The sequence below is a fragment of the Populus nigra genome, chromosome 7 (assembly GCF_951802175.1).
Source record: "Populus nigra chromosome 7, ddPopNigr1.1, whole genome shotgun sequence".
Taxonomy (NCBI): domain Eukaryota; kingdom Viridiplantae; phylum Streptophyta; class Magnoliopsida; order Malpighiales; family Salicaceae; genus Populus; species Populus nigra.
Genome location: NC_084858.1, coordinates 6961753 through 6980284, shown reverse-complemented (window position 1 = coordinate 6980284; position 18532 = coordinate 6961753). Strand labels below are relative to the sequence as shown.

Below are 18532 nucleotides of genomic sequence, written 5' to 3'. Positions count from 1 at the left end.
AGTTCTCTTTGAACTGTATTATCTGCATATAAGATGTAAGTTCCTTGCAACCTTAAGATGGTTTGGTTGCATCCCAATGGAATTAACCTGATTTCTCTTGCTAATTAATATAGCGCTGTTATTATGCATTTAAATTTGGAAGTCGATTGTGGCTAGCCCACAACGACTCTTGTTGGTATCATTGACTACAAGCAGGCTAGTAGCTAGCTAGAGTTCGAGGCTGCTATTCACATAAATAAATAAATAATGTTCGAGACTGCTAAATCGGTGGAACAACAAGTTAATTGGTAATTGGTGCTATAAAAAAAATTAAAAGTTAATTTGTAGTTGGTGCCTTAAAAAAAAATCTCAAATTTTAACATACATGATTATTTATTAGAAGTGAGAATAAATATATTTGAAACTTCGGAGTGTTACGGAAAGTTTTGATTGAGACAAATTTTAACTATAAAAATGTAATATTTGTGTTAATTTTTGTTTTTTTAATGAAAAGAGTTTATCTAAAATGTTTTCTCTTCTTAAATTTGCTTGAAATAATATATCTAAACCTCAAATTAATTTTTAGTTTGGGGTTTATTATAGATTTTGGAGCCAAATTTTTATTGTTAAAAGTTATGAATATGTTTTATAAGATATTTAGAGTATTTTTTTATTTTGTTTTTTAAATCAAAATATGATTAAAAAGGAGTTTTTCTTGGTTTGAAACAAACCAGCCTAATTTTTTAGTGACCAGAGGTCGCTAAAATCTGGGTAAGACAGATAATGTGTTACTTATTATTTTTTTCTTTAAATAATTAAAGAGCGGACGGTGTTGTCTGACCTTTAATTTTTTTTAAAAAAATAAGGCATACCTCATGCTGATCCTTATGAGAAATTGAGCTTTATTCTTTTTATTTATTATAATTGGATTTTGTTTTTTTATAAAAATTTTTATTTATTTTTTTTAATTTCATCACTTATATTTAATTGATTATGAATTAGATAATATAATTTATTTTGATTTAATTTTTATTTTTTCAATCGCCTTGATATTTAGTTGGTTGTTAATTTTATAAGCACTTATTTGAGATAAAAAAAAAATTATAAAAAAATTATTTAATATAATTAAGTGCATGAATTAGGTGATGAAATTGACAAGTTAACTTCAACATAATTTTTTTTGTTGAATAAATAGTTTTTGATTAGATGGATGAATAAATTGTTTGAATTATAATGTTTTGGATTTTATTATGTATAATACATAGTAAAAATCTATATATATATATATATATATAAAATATTGGACCCGTTTTAGAGCACAGATCGACCGCACATGTGTTAAGTCAACCGCACGTGTGTGAAAATACCCTAAAACCCAAAATCCCCAATCCCTCAAGGAAAATAAAAACTGCAGCATCTAGGGTTTTAGACAAAGCGAAAACAAAAACCCATATCAAAACCGAAAGGAAAATAGAAAGAGACAATGTTTCCAGGAATGTTTATGAGAAAACCAGACAAAGCAGAGGCTTTGAAGCAGTTGAAATCACACGTGGCCATGTTTGGTGCCTGGGTTGTTGTGCTCCGTGTCACTCCTTATGTTCTTCATTACCTCTCTGATGAAAAAGATGAGCTCAAGCTCGAGTTCTAGATCCCTTCTTTCTTTCTTTCTAAAGGTAATTAAATTTTCTAACTTTTTTCTTCTTTTCGTGGCTTATTTTACTGTTCTGGGAGGGTTTTTTTTTTTTTTGTAGATTTTTAGGACCGCCGGAAATCGATTTTTGTTTAGTTTTTGGGTTCTTGGACAGTTTTGGGAGATGGTTATTTGTTTCATTTTCTGTTTCCCGGTAGGAGTTTATTTTGTCATTCAGAATAAAACCCTTTTGACTTTAAAAGATGGATCAGTTTATGAAGGGGTTTTTCTCTATTCGTGATCTTGAGAAATTGTTGTTCTGTAAATAAAGGTGCAGACCAATCACATGGAATGCTTAGACCGAAATTGTGAGTTTTCTTGTTAAGGGAAGTGAAACTGGTGCTTTTATTTTTGAGTAAGCATGTAACTCTGTGCTGCAAATGTGGCGTGATGGATGATGGAAATAATTTGAGTTGAAGTTTTGAAATGCACGGATGCTTAGAATCCGTAATTGTCAAATTAAGGGCCAATGTGAGTTTAGAACAACGAAAGGAAACTTCTTCCTTTTCTTCCTTCGGTTTGGTTTAAGAAGCTTATGGTGATGAGTGGGTGAAGTAGAGAGTAGAGAAAGATGGAGTTGTGGGTATCAATTGTGTTATTCCCCAGGTATTTACAGGAAGAACCTCCTGGGTCCTAGTTTGTTCATTCTGGTCATTTAGAAATTTTTGCGTTTTTATTCTTGAATATTAAAGATCTGATACTTTTGTGTCTTGAGGGTTGTGGATTTGTTATGTGCAAATGTTTCAAGTTGTATGGTGCTCACAATCAATCTCAGAGCTGGCTTGCTCAATAGACCTATTTTCCTTGACAAGTATAAGTAAATGTTAGGGACAATTTCTGGAACTCATTGCACATTATGTGTTCACTAGAAATTGCCCTCACATCCGAGTTATTTATACTAATTTGGTGGGTTGCAGAATTAACTTTTAGTGTATTGCCTGGTTAGCATGTAAAGTGCTGTAAGAATTGATTAATTACTTACTAAATAGTTGTCCAGAATACCAGGAAGCTTCAGGTTGTTTTTAGGCATCCAATTTGGTGGGTTGTAAATTAACTTTTAGTAAATTTCTGTTCTTTCTGCTGTTTTATTTTGTCCACTTTTTTTACTTGCATTTGTTCAAGTTCCTTATTATTTGTTTCTTCATTTTTTTTCAACTGTCCAGGAAATGTTTTTGTTGTGTCGTAGCCATCTTTCAATTATTTTTTTGTGCTGGAGTGTTGCACGTGCTTGTGCGTGCGCACACATACATCAGGTTCTTTGAGATTTCTTGTCTATTTAGCAATGATGATCTTTGCTCATTAGTGTTAATTTAATTTGATGCCTATTATTGTGCATCCGAAGATCAGAGAATATGTTTCTATCATGCACTCTGAGAAGCATTTTTTGTTGTTTGAAACCCATTTTTCATCTATGAGAGTGTCAGTTATATTCCTCTGGCCAAGTGGCCATTAGTTGATTCAGACTTCTGAATGGTGATGCTACTCAAGTTCACTGGCTTGTTTTAAGTTGCTAATTGGTCACCATTCCTTGATTCACAACATTTGGCTAGCTTTTATTCTCATTATTTTTGGAGTTTTCTTTTGTGCATCATTAGGTGAGCTTTAAATTGCTAGAAACCATTAATAAACTTGATGTCTTATTTCTATGGTACCAGTGTAATGAACTGTTTGTTTTTTTTAGAAAAAAATTTCCTGTCTCTGATTTTATTTACAGCTCTTAAATATAGTTATTTAATCTACTTTCTGCTACTGCAGTGGTCCTGGAGGAGACGAATTCTTTTGAGATGAAGATGAGTGTCTGACCTTCTATCTATTATCATTCTTTTTCCTTCAGATGAAAGTATGTGAGGTTAGCTTGTCCTTACATTAGGTCATCATTTCTAGCTGCTTATGATTTTGGAGATTCAATACTTTGATACTATATAATGGCTGATTAAGGATTTAATCCATGGAATGTACTTTGGTTTCATTTTAGTAGCATAGAAAGAATTTATTTCTGTGTTATTTCATGGTGTTTTCTGTGGTACCACCACTCGGGGTATTCCACGGTAGTTATTTCCTCCTGGCAATGTAGATGATTTTTCTTTTACTGAAGGGGGAAGAAGGGATGGGCGCCGGGGCGGGTTGGGGTGGGAGGAGGGAGGGGATTTTGCAGGTTTAACCTTCATGCATGTTTCTATTCAGTCGATGTCGATAAGGGCCGCGACGCCTTTGTTGCATTTTGATGATCTTTGAAATAAGAGTTTGAAAGCAAGAGGAATTGGAAACTGCGAAGGAGTGATAAATTTCTCTAATGCAACTAGAAAGGTAACTGAATTGGTTAAAAATTTGATTTTTTTTATTAAATTAGTTGTTTTTTTATGTTTTTGGATGGAATGTAAAAAATATATATTTTTTTAAAAAATATTAATATAATGCATTAAATAAAAAATATTTTGAAAATTAATTAATACTGGATTTTTTATCACTCTTTACTCATAAAAGTATAGTTTTGAAACCTGGCTTGACTTGGCAGGTCAACCTGGGACCTGGGGCAGGGTTTAAGAAAAATTAGAGGAAGTTACAACTCGGGGTGATCTGGTGACTCGGTTAAACCCGGTAAAAAATTTAGTTGTAATTTGTTGTTTATTTATTTTTATTTTTTACTAAAATGATGTCGTTTTGATTTATATAAAAAAATAAATTTTAATTTATATAAAAAATAGAATTGACCTGAGTGACTTAGTTAAAATATGATAATCTAAAAAAACTTGTGATCCAGATCTTGAGTTAGGTTGATTAGCACATTGGGTTTCAAAACTAAGACTGGGTTTCAAAACTAAGACTGAATGAGGAAGAAAGTATGCCGGCCATTGTAAAACGACAACGTGGAGACAATCTATAACTTGTTGCCGACAGACAGGCTATGCAAAGCCACTGGGGCAAGCTTTATCCACCATTGCGTTGAGCCAACGTGATTTGAGCTGTTTTACTTTTTTTACTTTACACCCTTTTGCTTTGCAATGCAATTCTTCAATGAAAAGAGAAAATACCAAACTCTCAAAAGCACGCTTCCATGGTATCTCACTGTTTCCTATTTTTGTCTTCGAGTACGGTTCCCTAGCAATCTGTTTCATTTGTAGTTCTTTCATTGCGGTTGAACTATAGTTTATTATTTTTATAAATTAATTTATTTTTGTATTTTTAAATTGTTTTAATGTTTTAATATTAAAAATAAATTTTTAAAAAATAAAAAAATATTATATTAATGGAATTTTACAGTCAACTGTTGAGTGCATGCGATGAAAATTTTATTTTGAAACGTATTCTGTCACATTCACTTATTAGCTGTTCGAATTCATCAACAACCCTATCTAGAAAACCGAAAAGTGTAACATTGGAGCAAATTCTTCGACTTTAATTCGGTGTGGATAAAGATTGTGTAGAAATTATGGCAGCTTCCAATTATATGAAGAATTTAGAGGCATCGAGTTTCTTAAGAGTAAATTCCCCCTCTCCAAAACCATGAAAATTGAAGTGACTGGTGCCATTCTTGATCCTCGAGCAGCTTACTTTTTTCTAATTGCTCTCATAATCAAACCAATTTCCAAATCCAGCACCAATCACTCCCAGCAACAAGACTCTTTTACAATGAATTCTTTTACAATCATTTCTGAGAGATGTAGTTTAACTGATTAAATTCTTGATTTACTTTTTAAAAGTTATTAGTTTGAATACTATAAATTTTAGAACCAGAAACTTATTAGATTGTTAATTTCAAGGTCTCACTGAATTAATTGAAATATATGTAAGTTAGCTTAGATATTCATAATTATCAAAAAAAAATATTCTTTTCCATAACTTTTGTGGTGGCATTTTCTTGGACAAAGAAAAATGGACTTGATGTGTTGGCTCACTTGAGGAAAGTCTATGTATTATCAATTTTGATTTAGACCCCGTTTGTTTGCTGAAAAGTAGTTTTTTTTTGAGAAGTGAATTTCAGAAAATTAAATTATTTTTCGATGTTTGGTAGTGTAATGAAAATAAGTTGGGAAACACTTTCCAGTGTTTGGTTATATCATGGAAAATGAGCTGGAAAATAACTTATTAATGTTTTGTTTTTTTTCAAATTTATTAAAATAATGAGGAATAAATCTTACAAATTAAAAAGTTGAATGAGAATGAAATTGAAAAAAAAATATAATTTTATAAATTATCTCAAATAAAATAAATAATAAAAAAAATAATAGAGATTAAATCTAAAAAATAAAAAAATTGAAAGATGAAGGAATTAAAATAATAATAATTAACATTTCATAAATTATTTCAAATAAAATAAGTAACAATCAAAAGAATGAGGACCAAATTTGATAAATAAAAAATTTCAATTAAAAAATGATAATGGAAAAACAAATAACTATTTTAAAAATAAAGACTAAAATTAATATAAAAATTAAATTCTAAGGGATGAAATTGAAAAACAAATATTCAAAACAAAATATATAAAGCAATTAAAAGTTTGAGGATCAAATTTGATATAATCAGCAAATAATATGATATTTCTAAATTTTTCATAACTTCCGGAAAATGTTTTTCATTCAAAATAAAAGGAAAACACTTTTCTGAAAACCAAGTTAAAATTTTTTCTGACTGGAAAATATTTTTTATTGACTGGAAATTATTTTCTATTGATCTATTTTTTTAATAATAAATAAACATATAAAAATTTTAAAAATAATTTTTTAAAAATTAATTTTCAGAAAGAAAACTAGTAATATAATACAGAATTAGAAGAAAAAAGAAGGTTAATCGCCGTATAACGTTTCTTTGGACAACCATCATCTCCATTACACTATTCCGTCTTTCTTCCTCATTAACTAACTAAAATAAAATAAAATAAAATAATTGCCGTATAACGTTTCCTTGCACACAAATTCTTCCATCTCCGCCGTTGGCAATTTCTTAGTTAGGCAAGAAAAGGCCAAGGATGATGATCAGTTCTTGGCATAACACACACAAATATTAGAGACATTTGGATTGATTTAGATGGAAAGTATACTGGGATGGAGGTGGCTATGGTTGAGAATTGAAGGGATAATAACAAGATAAGACTTCAAAAGAAGGCAGTCCAGGAAGAAGATCCCATGCAACAAGGCCATGGATGTTGTACCTGGTTCAGTAGGGACGAGTGCCAGCTTCTCTTTGAGATTGGGCCAGACCATCTTCTCTTCCGCTTCTCTTCTTTTCATGTCTCTGGGTGTTGAATTCTACACCTACACTGCTTTCTGGTAATCTTGCTTCTTTATTTTCATCTCATTCGTGAAAGTTGATCTAGCGTGTTCAGTTTTCATTTTGTGCTATTGCAATACAAATGTTACATTTTCAGTTTCTATGACACAATCAAAAACCAAATTGGAGGAGACAGATTACAATAATTCCTAAATTAATTCATTTGTCAGTTTCGATCGATTGTGAGCCAAAGCAACATCCTTAGACTAATAATGAAAATATCCTTGCCTCAGATTTTACACGACCTCTTAGGTTGTGGTTGGTGATTTGTTTGTTGGTAGAAAGAAGAGAATAATTGGTTTCATTGTAATTGTCTAGAAAGTAGACCAGGAAAATCTTTTGTTTTAGTGCTGTCGGATTTTCAAAATAATCCTGAAAATAGAATTTATCCACTCAACAAATCGAAGTTACTTGAATTCCCCTTCTTCTTAGTTTGTATCAAATGTTGCTGTTCAACATTGGCCTTTCAAGGATCAATAGGTTGGAAATTTAAAAGCTAATGAGATTTTCTGATTTGGGTTTTATGGAGATTTTCTCAAGCTGGTATCAAGATTCTGTAGCATGAGGTCTGCAATCTTGGTATCCTTATCACTCTTTGTTTTCCTGAACCCAATCAAGAGCTTTGAGAAATTTAATTCGATGAACTAAAATGGATTGATTATTCCCTCAAAATTTTAATTTCTGCTCTTAGCTTTCCTAGCATGGAAATAAATCTTCTTCCGTTAGGTGTGCTCTTGCTGATGAATCTTCTGTTTGCACAACCAACTTCCTGAGACTGCATTCTGGCTGGTATCGTTGACAATATTCCATCCGAGTTAAATTTAATTTTAAATTAGAGTCTGTGTACTCCCCCTATTAGATCTCTTGCATTTCCTTGTCCAAATTGTTTCAGTTTTATTGCTCATTCACCTTCTTTTTTCAAAGGTTCACCTTCTCCCTCTAAACGTCATGTTCTTCCCGTACCCCTTAAATGAAATGCAGTACAATGTGTGTGATGACACATAATACAGCAATGTGATCCATTCCGTCTGTAAGAGTTAGTTTGGCCTGGTGGTTGTTGGCTCCATGTGGTATGTTTCGTCCTTTCTAAACCATTGGAAACCATGTGCTAGTTTGGCCCAGCTTTTTGTCCAAAACTTGGAAGACTTTAACCATCACCTTCTTAAGAAAGGAGTAAATATTTTGATCAGACAACGGATGATTTTACTTGCAACAATTCCATTTGATCAGCATATTGAATCATCAGAGGCCCTACATGGTTTTTTTCTGCTTTTAGCAAACACTGCTTCAATGTTTTCAATTTTTTAGCATGCTTGTTTTTCAGCTACTTGGTTACAATCATGGGTTTGACTATTCCATGGAGTTTCACACTGGCAATAGTTGATGGATACTCTGTTCTGGTCAAATGTCCTGTTCGACAACCGGGAATACTTCTGATTATTGTCCTTGGAGATTGGGTATGTTCCATCTGCGATTTGTCCAAAACTAATTGATGCATTTATTGGAACTCCTTGTGACAAATTCCATCATGATACACGGCAGGTCTTATCAACTCTAACATTAGCTGCAGCATGCTCAACAGCTAGTGTTGTGGATCTCCTGCTCCACTCTGATGGATCCTATTGCCCTCCAAAGTTTTGCAGCAGGTATCAAATATCGGCTGCCATGGCTTTCTTGTCTTGGTTTCTGTCTATGGCTTCATCTCTTTTCAATCTTTGGTTACTCCCGTCTTTGTGATTTTTCACCCACTGTTCAAAAGAAAATTTTTGTGATTGGTGTAAGATTGTTAATGATATATATATAAAAAATCCAAGTTCTGTACGTTTACATGCTCAAAGTTGTGAAAAAGGTGGATCTAAAACCACATGTTACAAATTTGTTGATTCATTTGAGGAACTGTACATAATAAGGTTTAATGTAACTTGATAAAAGATCAGGAATGTTTTGTACTTGATATGCATAAACATAGAAAAATCGTACTCTGGCCTTTCTGTCCAAAGCTTTCAATGTGGGTCTCCTCCAGAATTACTCCTGTTTCCTGATTTAAAACCAAAGGGCCCCTGTAATCAATTCTGAACTTCCACAAACTCAACACTCACTTCACTCAAATCTCTGTTGTGGTACTTGCTAGGAGTAACTGAAGTTACCGTGGCCTGCCTACTGGTAAAATATATCTCGCTTATATAACATCCACTTACAATTAGGTAATTGGAAGTATTAACTTGCAATTCTATAACATAAGCTAACAGTTCTGAAAAGTTCAGTAACGAAGTAAGCATGAGTTCAATGACAATAGAATCCTGCATCTCCGTACTAACTCGGATCAGAATACGTTTTTTTTTTTTTTTTGTAATGCCATTTTCTATCACTGCTTCGGAGATCTGTCAAACTACAACATTTACATGATCAGGCATCAACTTATTCTAACTAGTACATTCACGACAGGAAAAACCATTTTTTCTTTCTCAGAAAAATCTGGTGATTTTATTGCTGCTCGAGGCAGACAAAATAAGTACAATAACTTGTCGAGGAAGCTAGCTTAAGCTTGCTATGCTTATGTGCAGCTAGGCTAGCACCAATCTGAACATAAAATCTCAAAAGTTATATGCGGCAAACATACCATCTCCAGCAAAATGATTCAGGCCGTTGAAGGATATGGATTGATAATCTTTACAACCAGCATAAAATACATTCTATCAATTCTCAAGTGCCACTTTCTGGTAGTTCATATCCATCACAAATGGACAGGAGACGTTGCATCAACAGAAAGAAGTCAAACCCTCAGTTGTTCTTTCTTTATCCAGTAATTGCTTTAACTAGGTGCAGAGCTAATGGATTTCCTAGGTTGCAGCACACCATAATCTGCTCATCTTGATGCCATTTTAACTGTCTTACTCCCATCATCAGAAAAAACACTCAATTCCTACAAGACGACATTTTATTCGATGGGGGAAGGGAGGCAGCGCATTCACAGTGCTAAAAGCTTTCAAGGATCCGAACACCTGTCTTGTCCAGTAAAGGAAAGAAATTGAGGAAAAATGATTAAACTAATCGATCCTGCAGTAAAAGCTGATCACAAACATTTATTTTTTAACAAAAACATACCACATTTCTCAAGCTTTTGAACGTGAACACAAAAACCAAGGGGTAGGCTCGCAACTAATCAATTGGTAACATTTAATCCTCTTGCTGCTGCTTTTGAGCTACAGACATTTCCTTCCTCAACATAGCTGCCATTTCCTCATTTCCCAACTTCACATACCCTTCAATAAAAGCACCATAAATTGCTGAATTTGGGTCAAACCCTTTCCCCACCATCTCTGATTGAAGCTTCAATGCTTCTTCCATTTTCCCATCCTCACACAATCCGTTAATCAATAACTCATAACTCTTCCCACTCGGATGAAAACTAACATCTCTCATTGCACTCCTCATAATCTTCAAAGCTTCAAAAACTCTTTTCTGCTCACAAAGCCCTCCAATCAACACCTCCATTGTCAAAGCTTCAAGCCTAAAGTCTCTCCTACGCATATCCTTGTACACAAGAATAGCCGAATCAACATCCCCAATTCTACAATACCCCTCAATAAGATGCTCAAAAGTAACACAACTACTCTCGATTCCACTCAATCCCATTTCCCTAAAAAGACCCTCAGCTTTCTCAACCTCTCCAGCCTTACAAAACCCACCAATGACAGTATTATAAGCAACAACATCAGGCATTATTCCTTTCTCTCTCATTTCCTCCCATAACCTCTCTGCTTCACTTAACCTCCCTCCCTCACAAAAAACAGCCATTAAAACACCATAGCTAAACCCATTTGCAACGCAGCCAAATCTCTCCATTTCACTCCAAATCTCCTCAACCATCTCCACTTCACCATTTCTATAAAACCCCACCATTAATTCATTAAAACTATGAACATTAGGCCTAACTCTAAAACCCCTTCTCATTTTCTCCCCAAGCTCACAACTTTCCAATCCAAAAACCTCCTTAAAAACCCCATAACCAACAAACGATCCTTTACACCTTGAAACCTCACTAATCAAAGCATTACAAGTACTAATTGATGGACTAATCCCTTTAGACCTTAACATCTTCACAATCTCAATAGACCCATCAATCTTTTTCAATTCTAAACAAGATTTTATCAACAAATCAAACACAAATGGAGCTGAATCACACTCTCTATAACTTTTCACTAAAACTTCAAAAAACCTCACTTCTTTTAGCAGGTGGTACCTGGGGCCCCTGTGTCCTTCACAATCCTGTTCCACCCTGCTCAGTCCTGTCTGCTCAGCAAAGGCATCCTCATCATTATTAAACAAAATCTGCGACCGGAGTCCGGCCCGAATAATTTCCTGGGCATGGGCCTTCAGGCGGGCCCGGGAGAGGATATGAATGATGGTGGCATAGGAGCGGAGATTGTGAGAGCAAAGAGAGGAGTTGTGGAGGGTGAAGTGAAAGAAGCTGAGGGCAAGATGGGGATTTGATTTTAATTTGAGGGTGATTAGGGAAAAGTGACCAGGGGCGAGGGGGATGCTGGTGGTGGTGGTAAGGAGAGAGCGGAGGTGGGACCAGCGGGATTTGGAACGGTGGTGAGTGAGGAGGGAAATGATAGCAGTGGTTAGAGGGGAGTGATGGTTGGGTGGTGGAGACGTGGTGGTGGAGAAGGGGAGAGAGTAGGTTGGTGGTGGTGGTGGTGGTGGGTGGTGGAGGAAGCGTTTGAGGTGTGGTGGCATTGCAGGGAAAGCATCGACTACCGTAGGCTATGTTGGAAGCAAAAAAAAAAAAAAACAAATTATAGTGTTATAAACAGGGATGTTAATTAATACTCACTTGTTCCCAGCGGATTTGAAATGAGAATAAAGACATGTTCAGAAAATATAACACAGATGTATAAGAGGTTTCATAAATCAAATAGTTATTTTAATTTACAAATTTTAATTATTATATTTCTCAAGTGATTATACTTGATTTGTTTATAGGAATAATGAGATTCTTAATAAATCATCTTAATTTAAAAACTTCAATTATTAAATAAAATCTTAAAATATAATCTATATAACTATATTCTGCGTCAATAATTATCATCTTACTATCCATCAACGCAAGATAGGAGATTCTAAAATAAATAAATAAATAAAAATCAACGCTAGATATGTCGGAAGAAATGAGCATTCAATTAGCTAATGATTTCACCTTTTATAAACCATAAAAAATCTTTCTAAAGGAAGAATCTTCATAAATCTCGAACAACGTACGTATGAGAATGAGAGTAAAATGCAAGATGTTCAACAATCAATGGCTTCCTCCAAATCTGACCAGAACAAGGACTATGAACTCTTTACCATCAGCAACACCATTTTAGACACTCAAAGACAATGACCGCTCAAGAGAAAAGCTTGGAGTAATTATGGATAATAGAAAGGGATCAACACAGCCACAGGTAAGAGTATATACGATACCCATCACTGTACTAACAAAAACTGAGAGAAAAATGCTTTTGGATGATGAAGGAATCATATTCATTATTGTCCGTTCTCAGTTCTTGCAAGTACAACCGCACAAAGCAACTGGCTCTGAACAATTACCTCCCAGACATCACTTGCATTTATTCTCATATTCCACTTGTTTCTCTGTGCTAAGCTAACGAAAGAAATACAAAACAAGGGAACTAGGAGAATCTTCACATTATCAGGCACACAATTATTTCATTCTTGTAGTGACTGATCATCTGAGACTCAGTCAGTGCTGTTGACTGATCCTCTAGCTAGTTGTATCTTTGATGATGGTTTCCCAAGTTTATTGAACCACAAACTCCATGATTTATATTCATTCTTAGCCGCAATTTAAGACCTGTAATTTCCAAGCAAGTCTCACGCCCTTGAATTAAGCATTACGTAATCAAATGATCAGGATTGAAGATGACAAGTGTATACTGTTTCCTAGGTACTGTATATAGTCGAAGAGACAATCATATATATATATATGGATAAAATACACAATCAATATGCATGTATTGCCACCAAATTTATGAGCAACTTGGGCGTTATAAGACAATAAACATCAGGATAGGAATCTGTTCTCCTTTGTCAACATTTCTATCAATATATAGAGTGATAAATGCAGATGAAATTCATGATCTCAGCCATCTTCTCTTTATGAAATCAAGAGTTGTGCTAAGGCCACACCCACATGCTTCTTTTCTTCCATATGTTTGATTAGCATGAACATGCTTATCATCTGTTTAGAAGAAAAGGTCATAAATAATTTAAATTAATGCTACACTTTGGATGCTTTGCTTGTGATTAAAAAGTTAAATCTTTGCTGATTAATTAATTATTTTGGTAATCACATCCAATCAACTTTTTAAGATGCCAAATCCTTATTCTTCTGGAATTCCGAGGTTTCTTAGTGTGTGCATGATCCTTCTCTAGATATGCAGACCGCATCTAATAACCCCTTCATAATTATACCTAATATTGCAGTAAATTCAAAGTTCTAAGTTCTTCAAATGTTCCTTGGAAGTTTAGTTTGGACACAGATATCTTCGATTTATCCGTTGGAACACTTTATTCAATATGTTTTCTCAAATCATATATATTCTTAAGTCTTCTGATCTTTGTCAAGTTTCAGCATTAGTGGATTGGAACCATATGCGGAAAGTGAAAACTCGTATATATTCTTAAGTGGGACACCATCCAAATATATGCCTAAATGCTCAAATATATGCGTTATGTCTGCCCTTGCCCTTATGAAATGGTAATTCTTATGCAGACTCATATTCATGTACCATCATCACCATATCACTACGCATAATTCCTTCCTTGCGTCAATTACAAGCCAAAACCCACACAACTCGATATAATTAGAAGCCCTTAACCACAGTCTCCATGGAATCTAATCTCTCAAACAGAAACCCATAATTCTTAGCTCTATATAATGGTTGCATAGGTACCTTGTTCGAGGCAGCAAAGAAAAAAAAACATGAAATATACTGAGATATCTCACTTTAGCCACCCACAACACAAGCTGAAGTTTGAAAACTCAGAATTTCCATTCAAGTGTGATGGCTGCAAGGAAGTAGGAATTGGATCGCGCTACAAATGCACCATGTGTGATTTTGATCTCCATATGCATTGTGCCATCACTGCTCCCACAATCTCTCACTCTTTCTACACCAAATGTTCCTTCCAATTCTTCTCGAGGCCTCCCGGTGACAAGCCTCGCTTTTGTAATGCATGCGAACGGGATGTCACGGGCTTCGTTTACCATTGCAAAGATTGTGGATTTGATCTTCATCCCTGTTGTGCAAAATTGCCCATGGTTCTTAATGACGGAGAGATTAAGCTGTATTTGTATAGGAAGGTGAGTGCATCTTGTCTCAAATGTGGACGTAAAGGCAGGAGTTGGACTTACAGGTCTTCGTGCAAGAAATATAATCTGCATGTGGCATGTGTTAAGGACATGCTCATGGAGAATTGGCAAGGGTACATAGGTGAAAAGAGTGCTAGGAAATTTCATACGAGGATTCCTAGCTTGAAAAATACACTCCTTATTCATAACAAGAGAAAAAGTAAGTCCAAGATAGGTTGGGAAATGGCTGGACTAGCCCTGCAGTTTGTTATATCGGCTGTGCTAGGTGATCCAACAACTCTTATAGCAGGGTTGATTGGTTCTATGATTTCAAAAGCTTGGTAGAGCATGCTGCGTGCTTAGATTATGATGTTTTCCTTCTATCTTTGTAGAGAATGTTGAAGTTTGGTAATATGGATAAAGGTGTTGAAGTGATGGCACAAAGCTGAAGTTTATTATGTAATGTTTCTTTTATTATTTATCAGCAAATGTAATTTGAATCCTTATATTTAAACTTATTTAGGATAAGTCTAGTTATATATATCTACTTAGATCAAGAAGATTATGATTGTTTTTTTTATTTTTATCTCCTGTAGTGTTTGATTTCTTTTATAAATAAAACTAAAGGGATTCTTTTGTTTCTATTTCTTTTACCATTTTATTTTTGCTCCTTGTTCTTTATTTTTTCACCTCTATTCTTTTGTTCCCTATTCTCTATTCCTTGTTTTTTAAATTATATATATATATATATATATATATATATATATATATATATATATATATAACATTTAGTATCATACTGTTTTCTTGATCTTAGAAGGGTTGTGAGTGAAAACACGAAAGATTAGTTGTGAGTGAATCAAAGCATTTTTCTTTAAAGGACTATGAGTGAAACACGAGAGATTAAGTGAGTTTTTTAAAGCAATGGATTCTGCGAATTTTCCTGCAAAAACACTAATGTTCACAGGGCAGAATTATGGTGTGTGGGCTGTTAAAATGGAAACTTATCTTAAAACTTTTGACTTGTGGGAGATATTGGAGAGTGATAAGCAACCAACTCCATTAGAAAACAATTCTACGATCGCACATATAAAATTTTTTAATGAAGAAAAGACAAAGCGATTCAAAGATCTTACCTGTCTTCATAATGCTGTGAGTGAAGAAATCTTCACCAAAATTATAGCTTGTAAATCTGCCAAAAAAACATGGGATAAACTAAAAGCAGAATTTCATGGAGATGAGAAGTCAAGAAAGATGCAAGTCTTGAATCTCAGAAGACAGTTTGAAGGACTGAAGATGAATGAAACTGATACTATCAAAGACTTCTCTTCTTAAATTTCAAAACTTGTGAATAAAGTGAGACCAGAGAAATTTGAGCATTAGATTTGCTCTCTAGAAGAGTTAAAATATTTTTCAGAAATAAGTCTTCAAGAATTAATTAATGCATTACAAGCAGTAGAGCAGAGGCAAGCCTACAGACAAGAAGGAACAAGTGAAGAAGCTCTTGTTGCAGTTTCAAAGAGAAGAGTCGGGTTAATAATTTTTACACGAACAATCAGGAAAGAAAAAAAAGAGAAAAAAAAGTTGGCAATCAAATAACTAGCGTCAGAACAACATTACTAGAGGGAAAGAAAGAAGAGAGCACTTCTCTCCTAGCTAATTTTGTCAGAAAACAAATCATCTAGAAGCTTGATGTTGGCTTAAGAATGCACAATGCAGAACTTGCAAGCAATTTGGTAACATCCAAAGGTTCTACAAAAACAAACCAGAAACAGTGAAACAAACTTATATTGCAAAAAATTCAAAAGCCAAGGAAGATCATTTATTCATGGCTATATTAGAACAGATGTGCAACACAATCGAGGTAAACAATTTTTCATGACTTATTGATAGTAGTTGCACCAATCACATGACTGCATATTTGACATTATTCAAGGATTTGGACACAAACTTCCTATCTAAAGTCAGAGTTGGGAATGGAGAATATCTGAAGGTTGAAGGAAAAGATGTGATCGAAGTTGAAACAATGTCAGGTACAAAAACTCTAAAAAATATGCTTTATGTACCTAAGATTAATCCGAATTTAATGAGTGTGGGACAATTATTTGAATCTGATTACTCATTATCTTTTAATGATGGAGTGTGTGACATTAGAGGGAAAAAAAAAAGCAATATTATTGTTCTCAGCTAAAATAATGAATAAAAGTCTTAATGTTGATTAGAAAGAAGTTTGTTTAAGTTCTAACACTTGTGTCTATATTGATTCTGTTCTTTAACACAAATTATTGAGGCATTTCAATTATGCAACTTTAAAAAGGATGGTTGATCTGCAAATGACCTATGGTTTACCAGATATACAAGAACAAGATGATATATAAATTTGCGGAAATCACAACTCTGTAATAAAATTGATAAAAATTAAAATAGACCTGTTAAACAAGCTATTATTTATTTCATCACAACACATCTAATTCGGTGTAATTCAAACAAAGTTTCAACAATTTACAAATAAATATAATTTGACAAAATCTAAAACAAACTATAACAACTACAAAATTATACATTCATACTACAAATTTCTTTGACAAATAACAATCAAACAAGTACATACGTTACCAAAATCATATACTAAAAAAAAAAAAAATAATAAAATTGACATTTAAATGTTAAAACTAAAAATGATAGATTTACTTACAAAAAAGATAAAATCCACAATAAATTGCTCGGAGAACGGATGTTGTGACCACGTATAAAAGTATAAGAAACTTGAGTGCTTGTGTTGAGAAGATGGGGAGAGTTGGGATGGGGAAGAAGAAGGAGAAATAGAGGAAGAGAGAGTCGGTTGAGTGGGTATATGTTGGCTTTTACCAATGGAATCACCGATGGACACGTCCCGTCGATAAGTCTGCCGGTGACTATGCCACGTCACTGTATGAAGATCTCGGTTTGAATCTTTCGGTCATTCCGTCGGTAAAATCATCTGAAAAAAATCCACGTCATCACACCATTGCAACTTTTCAAAAATCTATATATTATGTTGGCAATACTGTTGATATATACCGATCGTATTGCCGACGGATTCTATGTCGTCGGTAATTATTACCGATAGAAAAGGTCTGTTAGTATATACCGATAAAATTAGAAACGGAATTATGTTCATCAGTAAAAATTACCGACAAAAAAATTCCGTTGGTAATTCTGTTAGTGTTCGCTGATTTTTTAGTAGTGTTGTATCTCGTTTTTGTGTATTTTAGAGGGCAATCTTTCTAAAATATTAAATTTAAGGTTAAGGGATATTTTTTTTATCATCATCACCAAAGCTACTCCTGCTCCTTGAGTTCGAATAGAGTGAAATGAACTTAAGAGGATAAGGTGTTACTTTCACAAAAAGTTCAACACATGCTTAGTGATCGGATCAAAGCAATTATGATTAGGAGGAAATATCCAAATGGAAAGTTACAAAAAGATAAGAATAAAAAAAAGATACCAAATGATATCTGATTAAAATAATTAACAAATGAATTAATTTGTCAGCCACCCTTTTTGGATTCATAACCAGTCACTATGATTACGATTATATTTATTACTTAATTCCCCAGATAAACTCGGTCGTCTCCTAATCAAGCATACTTATATCTTTGACCCTCACGCCTAGAACAACGCCCATGAATTGAACTGAATACCAGAAAGAAAAAAAACTGATGGGAAATACTTGTAATTCATGTGAATCCACCTCAGTGGTCACAGCAAAGCTGATCTTTGAAGATGGCAAACTCGAAGAATTTTCATACTCAATCAGGGTTTCGCAGATAGTACGAAGAAACCCTAAGTGTTTTGTATGCAAAGCAGACGACATGGAATTTGATGAATATGTTCCAGCGATCAATGAAAACGAACATCTTCAGTTAGGCCGTCTTTACTTCGCGTTGCCATCAAGTTGGTTAAACAATCCTCTTAGCACTGAACAGATGGCTGCCTTGGCAGTGAAGGCAAATTCAGCCCTGAAGACGAGTACCAGGGGCGGATTTTGTTGGTGTTGGATAAAGAAAGTGGATCCCGCGATTGAGTGGAGTAGCAAGAGCCCTAGTGATGAGACTAGTCCGATGGTGGCGACAGGCACCCACAGTGATATTGGCGGAGGATTTGTTGCGGAGAGAAGAGGGAAGAGTGGTGGCAGAGAAAGGAAATCAACGACTAGATTGACTCCAAGATTGAGTGCTATCTTGGAGGAGTAA

General features: G+C 34.2%; 5 protein-coding genes and 1 long non-coding RNA gene across 7 annotated transcripts; 5 read left to right on the top strand and 1 right to left on the bottom strand.

Annotated features, from left to right (window-relative positions):
- The first annotated feature begins 1359 nt into the window (after positions 1 to 1359).
- On the top strand, positions 1360 to 3673 carry LOC133698923 (mitochondrial import receptor subunit TOM6 homolog). The gene is made up of 2 exons (XM_062122035.1): positions 1360 to 1652; positions 3425 to 3673. Exon 1 carries the CDS (start codon positions 1463 to 1465, stop codon positions 1625 to 1627), a length of 165 nt encoding a protein of 54 aa, XP_061978019.1. The 5' UTR covers positions 1360 to 1462; the 3' UTR covers positions 1628 to 1652; positions 3425 to 3673.
- A 146-nt stretch (positions 3674 to 3819) lies between these two features.
- On the top strand, positions 3820 to 4847 carry LOC133698924 (uncharacterized). Its single transcript, XR_009843210.1, has 2 exons — positions 3820 to 3976; positions 4185 to 4847. It is a non-coding gene; the product is annotated as an uncharacterized LOC133698924 (long non-coding RNA).
- A 1613-nt stretch (positions 4848 to 6460) lies between these two features.
- LOC133699789 (CASP-like protein 5C1) lies at positions 6461 to 8758 on the top strand. The gene is made up of 3 exons (XM_062123251.1): positions 6461 to 6936; positions 8262 to 8394; positions 8480 to 8758. Exons 1-3 carry the CDS (start codon positions 6806 to 6808, stop codon positions 8672 to 8674), a joined length of 459 nt encoding a protein of 152 aa, XP_061979235.1. The 5' UTR covers positions 6461 to 6805; the 3' UTR covers positions 8675 to 8758.
- Positions 8759 to 9381: 623 nt separating this feature from the next.
- LOC133699788 (pentatricopeptide repeat-containing protein At2g15980) lies at positions 9382 to 11801 on the bottom strand. Of its 2 annotated transcripts, none has more exons than XM_062123249.1 (2): positions 10043 to 11801; positions 9382 to 9943 (listed from the first exon to the last, which is right to left on the bottom strand). In XM_062123249.1, the coding sequence occupies exon 1, from the start codon at positions 11678 to 11680 to the stop codon at positions 10115 to 10117; it is 1566 nt and encodes a 521-aa protein (XP_061979233.1). In that variant the 5' UTR covers positions 11681 to 11801; the 3' UTR covers positions 9382 to 9943; positions 10043 to 10114. The 2 variants fall into 2 exon arrangements, with proteins under 2 accessions (XP_061979233.1, XP_061979232.1); XM_062123248.1 differs by having other exon boundaries at positions 9382 to 9939; positions 10043 to 11800.
- Positions 11802 to 13776: 1975 nt separating this feature from the next.
- Positions 13777 to 14825, top strand: LOC133699105 (uncharacterized). The gene has a single exon (XM_062122244.1). The coding sequence runs from the start codon at positions 13929 to 13931 to the stop codon at positions 14640 to 14642; it is 714 nt and encodes a 237-aa protein (XP_061978228.1). The 5' UTR covers positions 13777 to 13928; the 3' UTR covers positions 14643 to 14825.
- Positions 14826 to 16206: 1381 nt separating this feature from the next.
- Positions 16207 to 18532, top strand: LOC133699441 (uncharacterized). Its single transcript, XM_062122679.1, has 2 exons — positions 16207 to 16330; positions 18036 to 18532. The coding sequence occupies exons 1-2, from the start codon at positions 16207 to 16209 to the stop codon at positions 18530 to 18532; spliced, it is 621 nt and encodes a 206-aa protein (XP_061978663.1).